The sequence below is a fragment of the Myxocyprinus asiaticus genome, chromosome 26, assembly GCF_019703515.2.
Source record: "Myxocyprinus asiaticus isolate MX2 ecotype Aquarium Trade chromosome 26, UBuf_Myxa_2, whole genome shotgun sequence".
Classification (NCBI taxonomy): domain Eukaryota; kingdom Metazoa; phylum Chordata; class Actinopteri; order Cypriniformes; family Catostomidae; genus Myxocyprinus; species Myxocyprinus asiaticus.
Window position 1 is genome coordinate 13,913,788 of NC_059369.1, and position 16,796 is coordinate 13,930,583.

Below are 16,796 nucleotides of genomic sequence, written 5' to 3' on the forward strand. Positions count from 1 at the left end.
GGTTACATCACGTATTGATTACTGCAATGCTCTCCTCTCTATTCTTCCTTCCAAACCTCTTCATAAACTTCAGCTGGTCCAGAACTCAGCTGCACGAGTAATTTCTAGAACCCCCTCTATTGAGAACATTTCACCTGTTCTTCAACATTTGCATTGGCTTCCGGTTAAGGACCGAATTGATTTTAAAATCTTGCTTCTTACCTACAAAGCCTTAAATAATTGTACTCCTTCATATCTCTCCGATCTTTTTCATATTTATACACCTACTCGTACCCTCAGATCTTCCTCGTCAACTCTTCTTGTTATACCACGTATTCGTCTGAACACTATGGGGTCTAGAGCCTTTATTATACTGCCCCTCACTTATGGAATTCCCTTCCTCTGGATATTCGTAACAGTGATAGTCTTCATACTTTTAAATCTCATCTTAAAACTCGCCTATTTAAACAGGCCTTTTTATGACTGTGCATGCATTGAGTTCATACTTTGTATCTTCCAATGTCTTATTGTATATCATAGTATTGTTTGCTTAATGTTGTTATTGTTGATGATTTCAAGGATGACTTTTTTGTGTTCTGTTTGTAAGGTGACCTTGAGTGTCATGAAAGGCACCTATAAATAAAATGTATTATTATTATTATTATTATTATTATTATTATTATTATGAGTGTGTGCTGTTTCTGAGAGGTGTTAATGCTACTGAAAGGAGTGATCTTGCGTGAATCTTGGCAGGTGTGTGAATGTGTGTCCATCTGGTTTATGTTTGGGTGTGCACTGTACACACTCCAAACATAGCGAGTAAAGAAAGTTACGTTCAGTGAGAAAGTTGCAGCTCCTGTTTATAGGGATGTGTGATATGCACTCACTTATAAATGAGTGCAGTGCAGAAACATCCATCAAATCGTTCAGATAAATTCAATGCCTGCTATTTTGTTCTCCCTGATCACACCCAATTTTCTGGTACTTTAATTATTCTAGCAGGCAGCAGTGTGTAGATTGAGATTGTGTCTGAGTCTGTCTTAAGTCTGAATTCCATTTACACATACTCGCCCTGAGATTCCTCTTTCCCTTACTTCTCATCCATGTATCACTTGGGTATAATCTGAAGTATAGGTCTCTGCAGAACAATAATGGGTGTTTCTCAATCTGTGGGTGTTTTCAAATCGGAATGGGCATTTTTCAACTATCCAATGAAAGTAGGCAATCTCAATTTAGTAATCAGTGGGCATTTCCAAACCAGGATGGTGTTTCTGAACTATCCAATGAAAGTAGGGAATCTCAATGTAGTAGGTAAATCATATAAAGTAGTTGAAAAGCACCCATCTCTGTTTGAAAATGCCCATTTTTTGTTCTGCAGAGACACAAGTCTCTATAATCTGGCAAAATTACTCCAAATTAAAGTAGGGAGACCTGGGAGTGTTGAAACAGGGTAAGTTGTAACACCATCAGTTAAACCAATTAGAAACTAGCTACAGGGGTGAATTCACTATCAAACATGATCACCACCCAATTGATGGCATAACAATTACTTTATTTTGAACAAGTAAATTTGATTACCATAATAAATGCATGCACAAAACATTAAATGTCCATATTTTCTATTAGTGTTATAACCCACCAGTTACAACCCAAAGTTGTAAACTATGTTAATATGGAAATATCAGATGAAAATTTGAGGAACACAGTGCAATATAAAAACACTGAGTAACAGATGTTTAAACAAAATGTGTTACAACTCTCCTCTAAATGTCTTTGCTGTTTCAGACGGGCGTTCCCTGCTCCTCTCCGCATGCCTAGTGGAATCTACAGAAGCTCGGCTGTTAGAACGGGACGTCCTGGCATCGCGGGTTCGAGAGGTGGAGGAAGAGAACCGGCAGATCCGCCTCCAGCTGAGTCAATCACAGGGCCTGGCTGCCCAGCCTGCCGAGGGTAACTATGGCAACCAGCAGTGGGTGGCATCGGCAGACACCGGTCCAGAGGATGTGGAGAACACAGCCGAGGACCGGGCCAACCACAGCGAGTGCGCTCGCTCGCCCACTGCGGAGAAGTGTGAGGTGAGACTGCATGTTAGATCCGATTAGATCTGAGATGAAATCTTTAGAGGAACATTTACAGTGGCCCCACCTGTGTGAACCTGAGAGGAACCTACATCAGACACCCACTAAAAATGGCCCTGGGACCAGTTGCTGTAGAGTAAAAGCTCAAGCATCATTTGGAAATGCCACTTTGTTTGATATTTTGCATGTAATGCAGTGACATTAAGATATTTTTAAATGTGACCTAAGTGTCCAAATACTTTTTGGGGGCCATTGTGTGTCAGAAGCTGTTCGAAGTTGAAAATCTGCACAGACCACACAATAAATCTTTAGAATAGCTCAACAATGCTTAGATCCCTCAATACAGTCTGAAAAGCTGGCTCTTCTCTCCACGTACAGTTGATTCATGTGGCATGTGTTTGTGCGGGTCACAACGCCAGTCGAGACGTGGTCACACTGGTCAAATCCATCCTTTTCCACAGGTAAGAACTGAGGACTGTTACAATCTTGGTTTTACAATGTAATTTAGCAATAAAATATTACATTAACACTATTTGTGATAATATATAAAGCTGCATTGCCTGTTAGGGCTGGGTATTGATACAGATTTCCCGGTTCAATTCGATACCGATTCAGAAGTTCTCTATTCGATTCCAATTTCGATTTGATTCAATATCGATTCATCTGAGTTTATTTCAGTTATAATTATCCTTTTACTTACATATAAAAGAAATTATCTCCCAGCTAATGCTGTTAATTATACAGGGGACCGTTTAACTAGGTACATTAGGAAAATATAAATTTTATTAATTATATTTTATTACTTTTTTATCATTTTGGTCACATTTTGGCTTTTTAAAAATGAACAAATAAATGTATTCAATCAATAAATAAGATATTATATATTTCATATATTATTTATATGTTACATATTTATTGTTAAATTGCATAATTTCTACTATTTACAAGTAGATTTGTTGAACACGTGCTAAAACCCATACTGTCTCTATGATTGAGCGCATGTTAACTAGAGAGGACTCGAATGGCTTTACCTCATCTGTGCGATGCATGATTAGAATTAAATGTTTTTTGTAGTTGTTTCAACAACTGACTGTATAGAATAGAAAGGGTATTAAAAGAGACTGTATTCAATGACAAATGGGTTGCGTGGATCTCGTCTTGGACACACATTACACGGAACGACTTTAAATTTCAACACGCTGTGAAAGGATCTCACTGCTGAACATTTCATGACTAAATTACACAATTACTGGTGAGTGAAATGTAAACATTTACCAGCCATTTGCAAAATAAAATCACTTTAGTCGCATAGCGCGAAATTTGGTTGCAAATGTGAGTGATTTCCACATTTTTTAGTAGAGGGTTGCACACTGAGTGAAAGATCGATTTTGGGATTTAAGAATCGATATCGAGATCATTCAAATTGAATATTTTTACCCACCCCTATTGTTAATGAAACCTTATGTATGCAGTGTAGAAATTTAATATTGATATTTGCCTATTCTGCATATTTACAATCATATATTCATTTTTCGCTAAGTTTAAAATATAAAGTTTGAAGCTGGAAATTAATAAAAAAATAAAATAATTAAAGCTTTAAGTTTGAAATTTGAAGTTTGAATTTAGAAGTTTAAAATTTGCAGCTTGAAGTATGAAATTGGAATATTGAAATTCTAATTTTCATTTAGAAGTTTAAAATTTGAAACTTAAAAAATGTAAGTTTGAAATGTTGTTTAAAGTATGAAATTTGTAGCTTAATATTAAGATTTTCAAATTTGAAGTTTAAATTTGAAAATTGTATCTTGTTTGAAACGAGAAAGTGGAAATTTTACATCTGAAATGTAAAGTTTAAATATTTTACCTTGAAGTTTGAAATTGGATTGTTGAAATTTAAAGATGGAAATTTGAAGTTTAAGAAATTAAGCTTAAAGTTTAAAATTATAATGTAGCTACTTGAAATTAGAGGTTTGAAATTTGTAGCTTAAAATTTACATTTTTAAATTTGAAGTTAAAATTTGAAGCTTGAAGTTTGAAATTGGAAAGTGGAAATTTTGCATTTGAAATTGAAAATGTAAATATTGTAGCTTAAAGTTTGAAATTGGATTGTTGAAATTTAAAGATTGAAATTAGAAGTTTAAAATTTGAAGTTAAACATTTCAGTTTGATATTTTAGTTTTGCAATTAGAAGTTTCAAACTGCAAATTTCAATACAGTGCATCTCCAGAAGACCTTAACACTTTCTCTCTTTCCAGGAGAAATCCCCTGCACTTTCATTTCATCACTGACACAGTGGCCAATCAGATTCTCAGCACGCTGTTCCAGTCGTGGATGGTGCCATCAGTACAAGTCAGCTTCTATGATGCTGATGAACTCAAAGTAAGCACATGCCCCATAATGTCCCGACGCCCCCCCCCCCCCCCATCAATCACCCTCACCCTCTCCCTCTGACCCAGAGATAATAACCATGTCAAAGAACATCAGTATCACTAGCGTTGAAGCTCAGTGGGAGGTCATAAGCAGCTAGAGTTTTGAAATGGTGCAGGCAGCAATGACAAGTCTGAAGAATGATGCGGAATGCAACTCAATCCAAGCCCATTCAGGCACATACAACTCCAATGACAGAGGCGTCACATGTGCTTATGGATTGTGAGGGGACAAAGGTTCCCTTCGGGATAGAACGGCATGTCGCTGATAGTGGAAACATCGAGGTTGTTTACACTCCAGCAACCTCAAGAGCTTTCGCTCTCTGAGAGCTACTCCATGCTCCACAGGGAGAAAGAAACAGAGAATTATTCATTTTTGTTCATATATTTAAAGTGACAGTGTGCCTCTTTTTTTAAGACTTGGCAAGTGAGCACTGCCTTTGCTGAGGCATTGAATTATTCAATGTGTGTTTGTGGAGTGTTTTCTATGCAGCACACGGTAGGCTGAAAGAGTGAAGTGACAATCAAAAAGAGTGCTCCTCCTCTACTCATCTACTGCACACATACAGTACAAGTACACGTAGACATGCACACAAACTCAGGAACACTCGCATGAATGCACACATGCACATGTGTGCTCAATAACACAAATACATTCATTCTTGCTCTCTCGAGCTCCCTCCCATTCTGAATTCACCTCTGATTGTCAGCTGTTTTGCTCGGAGCCCTCACTAATCACAGAGATTTTACATGCTGCGTCTCTGCTGTGTATAGAGACCTCTTCAACTCTCCTGAGTGCATGAAAGCTAAGCTGCTGGAAATCCAGTCTTTTTCAATCAACCCCTCCCTAGCAGATTATTATTAAACCTGAATTCAGGTCATTAAGGGTGTATGCTGAACAGATAAAGCACGCAATAAGATCTGTAGAGGGTTAGTTCCATGGGTGCAAATGATGACATAACCACAGAATACAGCTCATAACCAGACAAGGAATGCACAATGAACGTTTCTGGTTGTTAGTGAAAAGATTTCTTCTAGCTACTGTGGGGTTCAAAAGTCCAAGAGTTCACATTGAAAATCTGGGATTAAACAGATGGGGGAATTCACTAAGAATAAATAGTGGCCGCTGATGGGCCATTTATTTGAACTTGCTTTCTGTGCTGTTTTAGCGGCCGATTCACCAAATGAATTATGAAAATCAGGTAGAACAAAAGTGACCACAAAATTAATGCTGAACACAAATGCACAAGAGCATAAGATGCTCTTTAGGACATTCTCAAATCATGCTGGAAAACATGGATCCTCAGGTTTTACACAAACTTGTGGAGTCAATGCCAGCTCCAGTTTTTAAAGAGAAAATTAATGGGAAGCATAATATGGGAACCAAGGCCATTGAAAATTGGGCGGCCACTATTACGCTTGTTGCTAAGAGATTTTCTCTCTCTCCCCCTGTGGTATAGTCGGAGGTGTCATGGATACCAAACAAACACTATTCAGGAATTTATGGCCTCATGAAGCTCACCCTCACCAAAGCTCTGCCATCCAACCTTACAAAGGTCATCGTCCTCGATACGGACATCACATTTGCCACTGACATTGCCGAGCTATGGGCAATCTTTCGGAAGTTCACAGGTAATTAGTCAGTTTCCTTCATGTGTCACATAAAATGTTTTTAGAATACAAGAGGTGTAACATTAATGTTGATGTAACATTGATGTTGTGATTGCAGAGAAACAGGTGATTGGATTGGTGGAAAATCAGAGTGATTGGTACCTCGGTAATCTGTGGAAGAACCACAAACCCTGGCCAGCTCTTGGACGCGGGTTTAACACAGGTTAGGACATTTAGAAGTCAACATTTAAAGTAGTTCGCAACCATTTTTACTTCTTTAATCATATCTTTGTAACAGTGAAACTGGGTATTCATTAAGAAAAATGTCGGGTGGGACTTCATGTGTCCATCAAGACTTGATTGGATTGAGAAAAGTGACTGTTAGATACCAAAGTGGAGATGGATAGTTCAAGTAAGATGGATTTGTGAAGTCAAAAGTGAAAAGGAAAGTCGTTGCAGAGGCGAAGCATTGCAAAAATTGTGATTTATGGGCCTTGGGAAGTCATGGAAATGAATAAATTCTTAAAAAGTCACGTAAATTTTTACATTTAATATCTTTTTCTGGTTTTCAATTTCTAGCTCTGAAATATGTAATCATATAGAAATTACTCTTTGTGTGTGCAGTCTCCATAATTTTTTATTTTAATCCTTACCTGGGTAATCCTGATGTGTGTGAACACTGAAAAGATTCACATTAATTTCTTTAATGTGAAATAATGTGCAAATGGGTTAATTTGATTTCAAATTTACTTTAAACTCCACCGATTAACCATATGCCACAATTAAGGGCTCATTTAATGGATGTGAAAACAGAGATTGGTTTGCACTGGGCTCCTTTTGACAACAGGTGTTTCCCTTTTGGGCTACAGGTGTGATTTTACTATACCTTGAGAAACTGCGCAAGATTGGCTGGGAACAGATGTGGAGACTGACAGCAGAGAAAGAGCTAATGAGCATGCTGTCAACATCCCTGGCAGACCAGGTCCATGTTTTTCATGTAGACTTCAAAAAATGGTTTTATTTCTTGACTCTTATGATATTGTGCTTTGCCCAACAGTAGTTTAAATAATAATGAAATTTAACTCAGCCATGGTTGAATAATGTTCTTTAATGCAGAAAATATATTATTGTTTTATGTGTGCACAGGATATATTCAATGCATTCATAAAGCAGAACCCAGTTCTGGTACATCAGCTTCCCTGCTTCTGGAACGTACAGTTGTCGGATCACACTCGCTCTGAACAGTGCTACACAGAGGTGTCTGATTTAAAGGTTAGAATATATTTTGGGTATTTTGGGTAAATTGGGTATAAATGACCAAGCTGAAGCAAAATAATTAATACAAACAATTATAAGTTTGGTTTTGCTTTAATCATTGACTAATTAATTGAGTGTTTTTATAAATTAATGCAAATGTTCACCCAACCTTCACTTTCATTACCTGTTCAATTTCCATTTTAGTATGCAAATTAAGTCTTTCATGTTGTTTATTCCTCGGTTTTATTACTTTCTCCTAGGTCATTCACTGGAACTCCCCCAAAAAGCTGCGAGTAAAAAACAAGCATGTGGAATTTTTCCGTAATCTTTACTTGACGTTCCTGGAGTATGATGGGAATCTTCTGCGGCGAGAACTCTTTGGCTGCCCCAGTCAGGCGAGCTCTGAGAGCACTGTGGTGAGTTTGTCAGTAGACAAACGCTTTGTGTCAACGCTGAGAATTGCACACTTATGTTGTGTTTTTAATTGTGGTCTGACACATTTCGGAACCCAACAATGCATGTCAATCAAACTTGTGTTGCTAGAAGCATTTGCATTAACGTACTTAATGCAAATCTTGTTAAACTAGAGTTAAATTTATTTTAAATGAAACCCTGTGTCCAAAGTCAGCTCGGTTTTGGTATCTCAAAGTCTCGAAGAGCAGCATGACTAGATCTTTTTTGGTTTGTTCCTTATACCAAGTCTAGCACAGCAAAACTGATAAAACATATCATAATTCTTTATATTTTTTTTTTCCAGGTTCAGCAAGCACTTGAGGAGTTAGATGAAGATGATCAGTGCTATGATTTTCGGAGGGAGCGAATCATGGTGCACAGAGTACACCTGTACTTCCTGCAGTATGAATACACACCTACTGAGGATGGAACAGACATTACACTTGTCGCACAGCTCTCCATGGACAGGTGAGGATGATTGAATGCCTAAATGATGCTTCAATCATTTGGGGAAAAAAAAATGATCTGTGACTTTCAGAGGTGGGTAGAGTAGCCAAAAACTGTACTCAAGCAAAAGAACAATTACTTTAAAAAAATAATTACTCAAGTAGAAGTAAAAGTACTAACATAAATAATTACTTGAGTAAGAGTAAGAAAGTATCCAATTAAAAGAGTACTCAAGTGGGGGCCTGGGTAGCTCAGTGGTAAAAGACTCCGGCTACCACCCCTGGAGTTCGCTAGCTCGCTAGTTTGAATCCCAGGGTTGTGCTGAGTGACTCCAGCCAGGTCTCCTAAGCAACCAAATTGGCCCAGTTGCTAGGGAGGGTAGAGTCACATGGGCTAACCTCCTCGTGTTCGCTATAATGTGGTTCGTTCTCGGTGGGGTGCGTGGTGAGTTGAGCGTGGATGCCGCGGTGGATGGCGTGAAGCCTCCACACGCGCCATGTCTCCATGGCAACGTGCTCATCAAGCCACGTGATAAAATGCACAGGTTGATGGTCTCAGATGCGGAGGCAACTGGGATTCATCCTTCGCTACCCGGATTGAGGCAAATCACTACGCGACCACGAGGACTTAATTGAGCATTCCAAATAAAAAATAAATAAATAAATTAAAAAAAGGGGACTCAAGTAGTGAGTAACTCGTTAATTTCACAAATTACATAATGGACGTTAACTCCCCTATATTCCATTACATAGTACACACTGAATATGTATTACAGAATATTTATTATTAATGGAAATTCTGTCATCATTCACCATCATGTTGTTCCAAACCCGTATGACTTTCTGTCCTCCATGCAACACAATAAGGAGATTTTAGACAGAATGTTAGCCTTGGTCACCATTTACTTTCAGTGAATGTGTTTTTTTCTCCATATTTTGAAAGTGAATGGTGACTGAGATTGTCAGGCTCTTATCTTGTCAACACGGGTAACATGGGTTTGGAACAAAATGAGGGTTGGGAAATGATGACAGAATATTAAATTATGGCTGAGCTATCACTTTAAAGGGATAGTTCACCCAAAAAGGACAATTCTCTTGTTATTTACTCATCCTCATGCCATCCCAGATATGTATGACTTCCTTTCTTCTGCAGAACACAAATTATGATTTTTAGAAGAATATTTCACCTCTGTACAATGCAAGTGAATGGGTGCCAAAATGTCGATGCTCCAAAAAGCATATAAAGGAATCATAAATGTAATCCATAAGACTCCAGTAGTTAAATCCATATCTTCAGAAGTGATATGATAGGTGTGGGTGAGAAACAGATCAATATTTGACATTTTTTGCAGGTGTAGTTTTAGTCTAATATTTTATTTTAATTCTATAATAATATAATTATACATATTATATACTCTGTACCCATCTACTGAGGTACTTCAACCTGAGAATTAACATTCCTTGCCTTTGAACATTATATTTATGGGCAAATTGGCGTCATTTTTTTAGACATTTCCATTGAAGCAAAGAATTGTGGGTTGTGGGTGCCCACGAAGTATACACCTCATGCAGCCTCCGAATTCCCGAGAAAGAAGGTCGCATTCAAAGGCTGCATTCGATGTGTCCTACTGACTTTTCTGAAACGAGACAGCCTCAATGATGTATGCTGCCGACAAATGCGACCTCCGGAGGACGCAGCCTTCCAATCGAGACACAGCCATTGATTTAACCACTGGAGTCTTATGAATTACTTTTATGCTTTTATTATTATTTTAGCTTTAAAATGTTGGCACCCATTCACTTGCATTGTATGGACCAAAAGAGAGAAATTCTTCAAAAAATCTTCATTTGAGTTCAGCAGATGAAAGAAAGTCATACACATCTGGGATGGCATGAGGGTGAGTAAATGATGAGACAATTTGCATTTTTAGGTATACTATCCCTTTAAGGGCTCTTGTCAGATCTGGATGAATTTGTCAATAAGAAGAGAGGTTTGGAAACATTTCAACTCCAGTCGCGGAACACTCACTGTGTCTGAAACGGCCCCCTATCCACTATATAGTGCACTATTATGTACGCCATTTTGTTCCCTACTTTTGTTCACTCATTCTTACCCTCAATGCACTCTAATTGTACACTCAACGATGGATATTGCCCATAATACACAGCGGGGAAGACGTGCAAGCTTCCTTCGCTTCTGCAATGTTTTATTTCATACTGAATGTATTAAATTACTTTTTGACAAATCATTACTTGATTAAAATAACATAACATATAGAGAGACAAAACATACAGATACATTTTAAAATGTACTCTTTATTTATATTTATACAGAATTTTGCCATTAAGCTGAATAATTCTTTATTTACTAAATAATTCACTGAGGTGATGTTATTTTAACTCAGGAGACTGCACACAGTGGAAATGATAATTCTGTGGATGATTTAAATATTTGGTTATAACATGTACTGTAGGTTATGATAATTTGGTCGGATGATGGCGCTATGCGCCGAGAATTGGAGTTTAAAGATACTAAAGTATAACAAATAAATACAATAATGTACATTTGATAAAATGTGTTTACTCTTTATATTAACATATATATAAAAAATGACGAACAGAATGAAGATTTATTGTATTAATAAATTATTTAATAAAAATAACAAGTAAGGCCCAAGTATTTTAAAAGTTTATATGTGACGTTGTTTCTGCAACAGCCCCAGAGCTCCGATGCTCTGTATATACATCAGCATCTGAATTCACTCACTCATTTCGTTAACTCACTGCTGAGATATAGTGCACTTACTGCCATTCACTATATAGGAAATAGTGAATGAGTGAATGATTTCGGACACAGCCACTTTCTTCATCATACGATCATCTCGCACCTGCACATCTCGCTGTGCATCTGCAGAAATGCTGTCTGTTCGTGCTCCAGTTGTCAATCACACGAACGGCAGAGCAAAAGGCATTTACACTTAACTTGGATGTTTACATGGATTTATTCAGTTAATCAGCCCAAAGTAGCTGCGATAGTTGCCAGTACACCCGAGAGGGCGTGGGGTAAATGCGTAAATACTGCTCATGACATGCGGGACAAAGCGCACTGATATATTGCTGCACTAATTTAAAAATGTACACTTAAAAACTGATATCTCAAGAGCCCATATTTAGAGAATCACCCTGAAAATGACCATCATCATGTCACAGAAAAGCCTGCATTATCATTAGAGCCAGAACTTACCTCACCGTGCTGCCATAAATTGGAGCTTCAATTTAATCTTGAAATATCCGCTTGTCTTGGTGTTAAATGAAGGCATTGCATGACGAAACTATCATTTTTTCATTGTGCGAAGCAAACAAAGTGTTTCAATTTGAAGAGCTTGATGCTGCAGCAGTGATGGACTCACTTGAGTGACAGTCTGTGACAGCACGCACAGCTGTGTGAACATCCGCTGTTGTAAAAGTCCCATTCAATAATCTCTCAATAAATTACGCATTAATTAAAATTAAACCCAGTAATGTAACGACAGGAACGCCGTGCATTGTAATGAAGTAAAAGTACATTTTTTTCATTAGAAATTGACTTGAGTGAGAGTAAAAAGTACCCACTTTTAAACCTACTCTAAAAGTAAATTTTTTCAAAAAAGTACTCAAGTAAATGTAACGGAGTTAATGTAGCATGTTACTACCCACCTCTGGTGACGTCCGAAGCTTCATTAATCTGAAAATCATGTGACTGCTTCGGTATATGGTTCAAAAGAAGCGCAAATCTCAGTACAAGTTTGAACCCAATACAGTCACATAAGCATATTTCCCTCCCATTTTAATAAAATGTTACAGCCCATCCCACAAGCATATTTATTATCCAATCTAGATGTTAATAATCAGTTAATTTTTTTTTTACAGAACAGTAACTTCTTAACTCATATACTGTATGAAGCCTTTGAGCCTTCACTTGGTTATTACATATTTATTTATGAACACTTTAGTTAAAATAAAGATGAAAACGATGTAAAAGTTTTCATAATAAATTTTATTGCTAGTTGTGCTTCATTTTTTGAACACCAGATGACAGTAAATTGAAGCTTGTACAGAGCTTTGAGTACGAACCCAATTTCAGTACATTTGTAACGAAAGCCTTATTGCTTCAGAAAGCTTCATTTTCCCATCATTACTCCATGGATACCGGATTATGACTGAGAGATGCAGGTCAGCAGACTTGCGAGTCAGTAGATAAAACTGAGATAAAATCCATCTCCTTGACCTAAACAAGCCTACTGTTGCGATAAACAGAAGATAAAGATGCTGTGCCTGTGACGTTATGAGCCACTCCAGGTGCCAAAAGGTGTTTTTTCACGGGAATTTAAAGTCTAAATCACGAGAACAAAATAAAAAATAAGTCTTGATCATGAGAAAACAACTTTTGTTATGTTGAGATCATGAGAAAATTAAGTCATGATCACGAGAAAACGACAGAAAAAAAGTGATAAACCATGGACAAAACAGGCTTCCATAGAAAAGTATTGGTACAAGATAGTTTAGTCTAATTAGAAATGCCATATTACACCACATTTGTGTGCGCTATGTATTTTTATATATATTAGAGTATCACGTTGTTAGCTTAGCAACATGCTAACACCAAATCAAAGTCTCTCTAGCAAGTCAGTCTACTGTTGGCCATCTTTGGAATGCGCTCGGGAGGCTATTACCAGTCATGCCAGTGCAGCTCCTATCTACTTGAATGGGGGAACACTGAAATCTCAAAAACGGTTGGTCAAGATTAAGATCAAAGAACATATTTCAAATCAGCAATAAAATGTGATAATATTGGAATCATACATTGTGCTACATTACCTCATATTACGCTAAATTACACAATTTTCCCTGCTTGTATAGCTAATGCGCATGCACGTTTTCAAGTTGATTGACAGGTGATGTCTGTATCTAAAAGGTGATTGGCTCTTTTACCTGTAAGGTGGGATTTCCTTTCTATATCCGTTGACCGTTGGGAGCTAGAGCTTCTTGGTTAGGCGTTCCAATTTCTCCCATTCGTTTAAATAGAAGTGGCCCATCTCTGCTTAACAGTTTCTGGCCAAATGCTATTGAAACTCTAGAAAAGGTATAGATACAAGAGAGTTAATACTAATTAGAAATGCAATATTATACCACATTTGTGTGTGCTAGGTATTTTAATTATATTTAGTATTGCCTTGTTAGCTTAGTAACATGAAGCCTAACACCAAACTCTATTGAACCAACTGTGGGTGGAATTTTCTGTGCGCTATTTGTATGATTCACAGAGATGCTGCATTTCAAATCAGTCACTTATGTGTTTCTATGTTAGTTCAGATCCTTAGAAGGCAGCTGCCTATGTAGGTAGTAGACAGTGAGGCCTGTAGGCAGTAGACTACAAAACAACTCACTAGGTTTTGGAACAAAACTATTATCTTGCCTGAATTCTAATATTGTCCAACATTTCACCAGAGACACTTTGTATTTGTGCACAGACTGCAGATGTTGGAGGCTATCTGTAAACACTGGGAGGGCCCCATTAGTTTGGCCCTGTACATGTCTGATGCTGAGGCCCAGCAGTTCCTTCGCTATGCCCAGGCCTCTGAAGTCCTCAAGAATCGCAAGAACGTGGGTTATCATATTGTTTATAAGGAAGGCCAATTTTACCCTGTCAATCTGGTGCGCAACGTGGCTCTCCACAATGTCAACACACCCTACGTTTTTCTGACTGATGTAGATTTTCTGCCCATGTACGGCCTCTACGATTACCTTCGGTAAGATGCTAATCTGAACTGTTTTAAATTTTGAATTTAAAGGAATAGCTTTCTGAACAATTTAAATTCTCTAATTATGTTCTCACCCTCATGGCTCATTGCATGCAGCTATTTTTCCATGGAACACAAAAGGATAATTCTAATGGTTCTCCATGTTTTTTCTTCTCGGCATAGAAAAAGTATTGTTCAGTTGGACATGGCCAGTACCAAGAAGGCTCTGGTTGTGCCTGCCTTTGAGACTTTGAGATACCGCCTTTCCTTTCCCAAGTCCAAGGCCGAGCTGCTGTCTATGCTGGACATGGGGACTCTTTACACCTTCAGGTACAGTGGAAATCCAAAATAACCATAATTTCAGAATATTCATTATCAATCCTATTGAAAGACCACTCATGATACATAATATGTCTTTCGTGAATTGTAGGTATCATGTCTGGACTAAGGGTCACGCCCCAACCAATTATGCCAAATGGAGGACAGCCACAACACCATTCAAGGTGGAGTGGGAGGCAGATTTTGAACCTTATGTTGTTGTTCGGCGGGACTGTCCTGAGTATGACCAGAGATTTGTAGGCTTTGGCTGGAACAAAGTATCCCATATCATGGAGCTTGATGCTCAGGTAAGGAGTCTTAGATTATCTTGGCCCTTTTTTTATTAGTGCTCCAATTTCCTAATCTGTCAAATATTTCCTCTTTTACAGGAGTATGATCTCATTGTGTTACCAAATGCCTTCATGATCCACATGCCCCATGCACCAAGCTTTGACATTTCAAAGTTTCGCTCCAGTCCCAGTTACCGTTATTGCTTGACGACTTTAAAGGACGAGTTCCACCAAGATCTTTCTCGAAAGTATGGTTCTGCTGCTCTCAAGTACCTCACAGCACAGAGGAACATCTGAAATATGTTACAAATGAACATAATAAGCACACAAGAGAATGGCTTGATCCAGTTCTTTGAGGTTCAAAAGCCAACATGCTGCTCTGCTACACGTAAGGTGTCTCGAGGTACGAACAAAGCTGCCCTGCTACTAACCCATTACTCTGCTGAATATAGACTGCAAAATTGGAGCTTTAATTCTTGTTTTGAGACAATTCATACAGCAGAGACACAAACCAATGACATCAGCACCACACCCATCTCAGACTGGATTGAAACACCAACCTGGGTGGCGAAAACTTGACCAAACATTTCAACTACATAAAAAAAATTACCCGTACAGAATACGTTGTGGAACATTTTGTGACAACTCGCTTTATATTCTAAAGATAATGGTCATGTTCAAGACCTTTTTTTGACAATCAGGGCTTTTTTCTTCACTTCACAAAGATCTATGGCTGGTGGTTCATGGCGCTACATAGCTTTGAACCAGGCTATAACCATTCAGTGGAGTATTGACGGAGCAGAGAAGGACAAGAGGTGAATGAGCTTTCCAAAGACTCTTCTGCTGGATTGAAGTGTTTGGGAGGCCAACAAGACAAGAGGAACATTTAAGCCTTATAATTTCCTTGATATTTAAAATATTTAAAGTATTTTTCTTTGTTTATAAAGAAGTTGAAAATTAATTATGAACAACAACCTACAGCCTATGTATGATTTACAATATGAAAATCACTTTATTTTTAATTTAGAAACACTGATGTGAATTGTGGTAAAAGAGGTGATTGAATGCTTGATAGGGGTGCAAAGAGAGTTATTTTGTGTGGTTTTGTGGTCCTGAATGTTAGAAAGATGTTTTGCATTCCATTAGGAATGACCAGTCTTCTGGATATGTGTAAATGCTGCATTTATAATGGTCACGTAAAGAAATTCTGCTTATGCTTAAACATACATAAATATCCAACATCATAGCGTTTATGGTCCATGACACTTTCTTGCCCTGAATTCATATCTTGAACTTTATTGGATCACATTTATCACTTTTAAAGAGTTGCACTAGTTATGTTTACTCAAAAATAACATTATCAACAGATAGTATATGATTATGTGTATATTTGCATTGAGATCAACACAAGGGACCATAAAGAAAGGGGGTATATATTTCAAAAGGACTGAATATTTGTTATCAGTGAAAAAATAATCCACTGTTGTTTGGTTTTATGGGCCTGGCAAACAATATACCGTTTTATGTAAACATTTGTGTCATATCTTGGTCAGCCCTTCTAGCCAAAATTATCAAAAGTTCAATTGAGCATCAGTTACTTGACAGGATGTATTTGTAAAAAACATACCAGACATTGGTGTCACAATGTATTTCCCAACATGTCCAGTCTTTATATAGTAACACTCCTCCAGGTCATATTGAGTTCACCCTTATACCATTTTTGCCCTGCCACTCCATCAGACTGTGCAGATTTACGGTAAATACCCGTGCCTTTGCTGTGTCGCAAAAACTGGATATTGATTGTACTACTGTACGCATCAGCGGGGCCTGCAAGAATACAGGTACTCTATTTATTATTGTTGACTTAAATCAATCATATTTTTCTATGCAGGGGACAAAGTGCTTTAAATAAATTCTCCCTGTTTTTATACTTTGTCAGTTAATGTGCTTATTTTACAAGGCTACATGATTCAAACTGATTCCAGTGGTGATTCATAGTTCATAAAAGGGTCTGATTTCAGATTTTGGGTTGATGAGAAAAAAAATAAACAAACATAAACCTATCACTTTTTTTATTTTATTTTATTTTTTTTTTTTATCAAGAAATTTGATAAAAGAATAGATCACCCCAAAAAATTTATTCTGTAATTATTAACAAAAG

The 16,796-nt window shown here is 37.5% G+C and overlaps 1 protein-coding gene across 6 annotated transcripts in view; it reads left to right on the forward strand.

Moving 5' to 3' along the window:
* Positions 1–16,565, forward strand: part of LOC127416949 (xylosyl- and glucuronyltransferase LARGE2s) — a 192,517-nt gene extending 175,952 nt beyond the window's left edge. For all 6 annotated transcript variants that reach the window (XM_051656574.1, XM_051656572.1, XM_051656575.1 and 3 more), the window contains 13 exons: positions 1,765–2,054; positions 2,436–2,518; positions 4,310–4,433; positions 5,941–6,112; positions 6,210–6,314; positions 6,961–7,073; positions 7,238–7,363; positions 7,609–7,764; positions 8,106–8,269; positions 13,758–14,036; positions 14,211–14,357; positions 14,458–14,653; positions 14,735–16,565. In XM_051656574.1, the coding sequence (XP_051512534.1) occupies positions 1,765–2,054; positions 2,436–2,518; positions 4,310–4,433; positions 5,941–6,112; positions 6,210–6,314; positions 6,961–7,073; positions 7,238–7,363; positions 7,609–7,764; positions 8,106–8,269; positions 13,758–14,036; positions 14,211–14,357; positions 14,458–14,653; positions 14,735–14,932 (2,153 nt within the window). In that variant the 3' untranslated portion in view covers positions 14,933–16,565. The remainder of the gene's footprint in view (positions 1–1,764; positions 2,055–2,435; positions 2,519–4,309; positions 4,434–5,940; positions 6,113–6,209; positions 6,315–6,960; positions 7,074–7,237; positions 7,364–7,608; positions 7,765–8,105; positions 8,270–13,757; positions 14,037–14,210; positions 14,358–14,457; positions 14,654–14,734) is intronic.
* Positions 16,566–16,796: the final 231 nt, after the last annotated feature.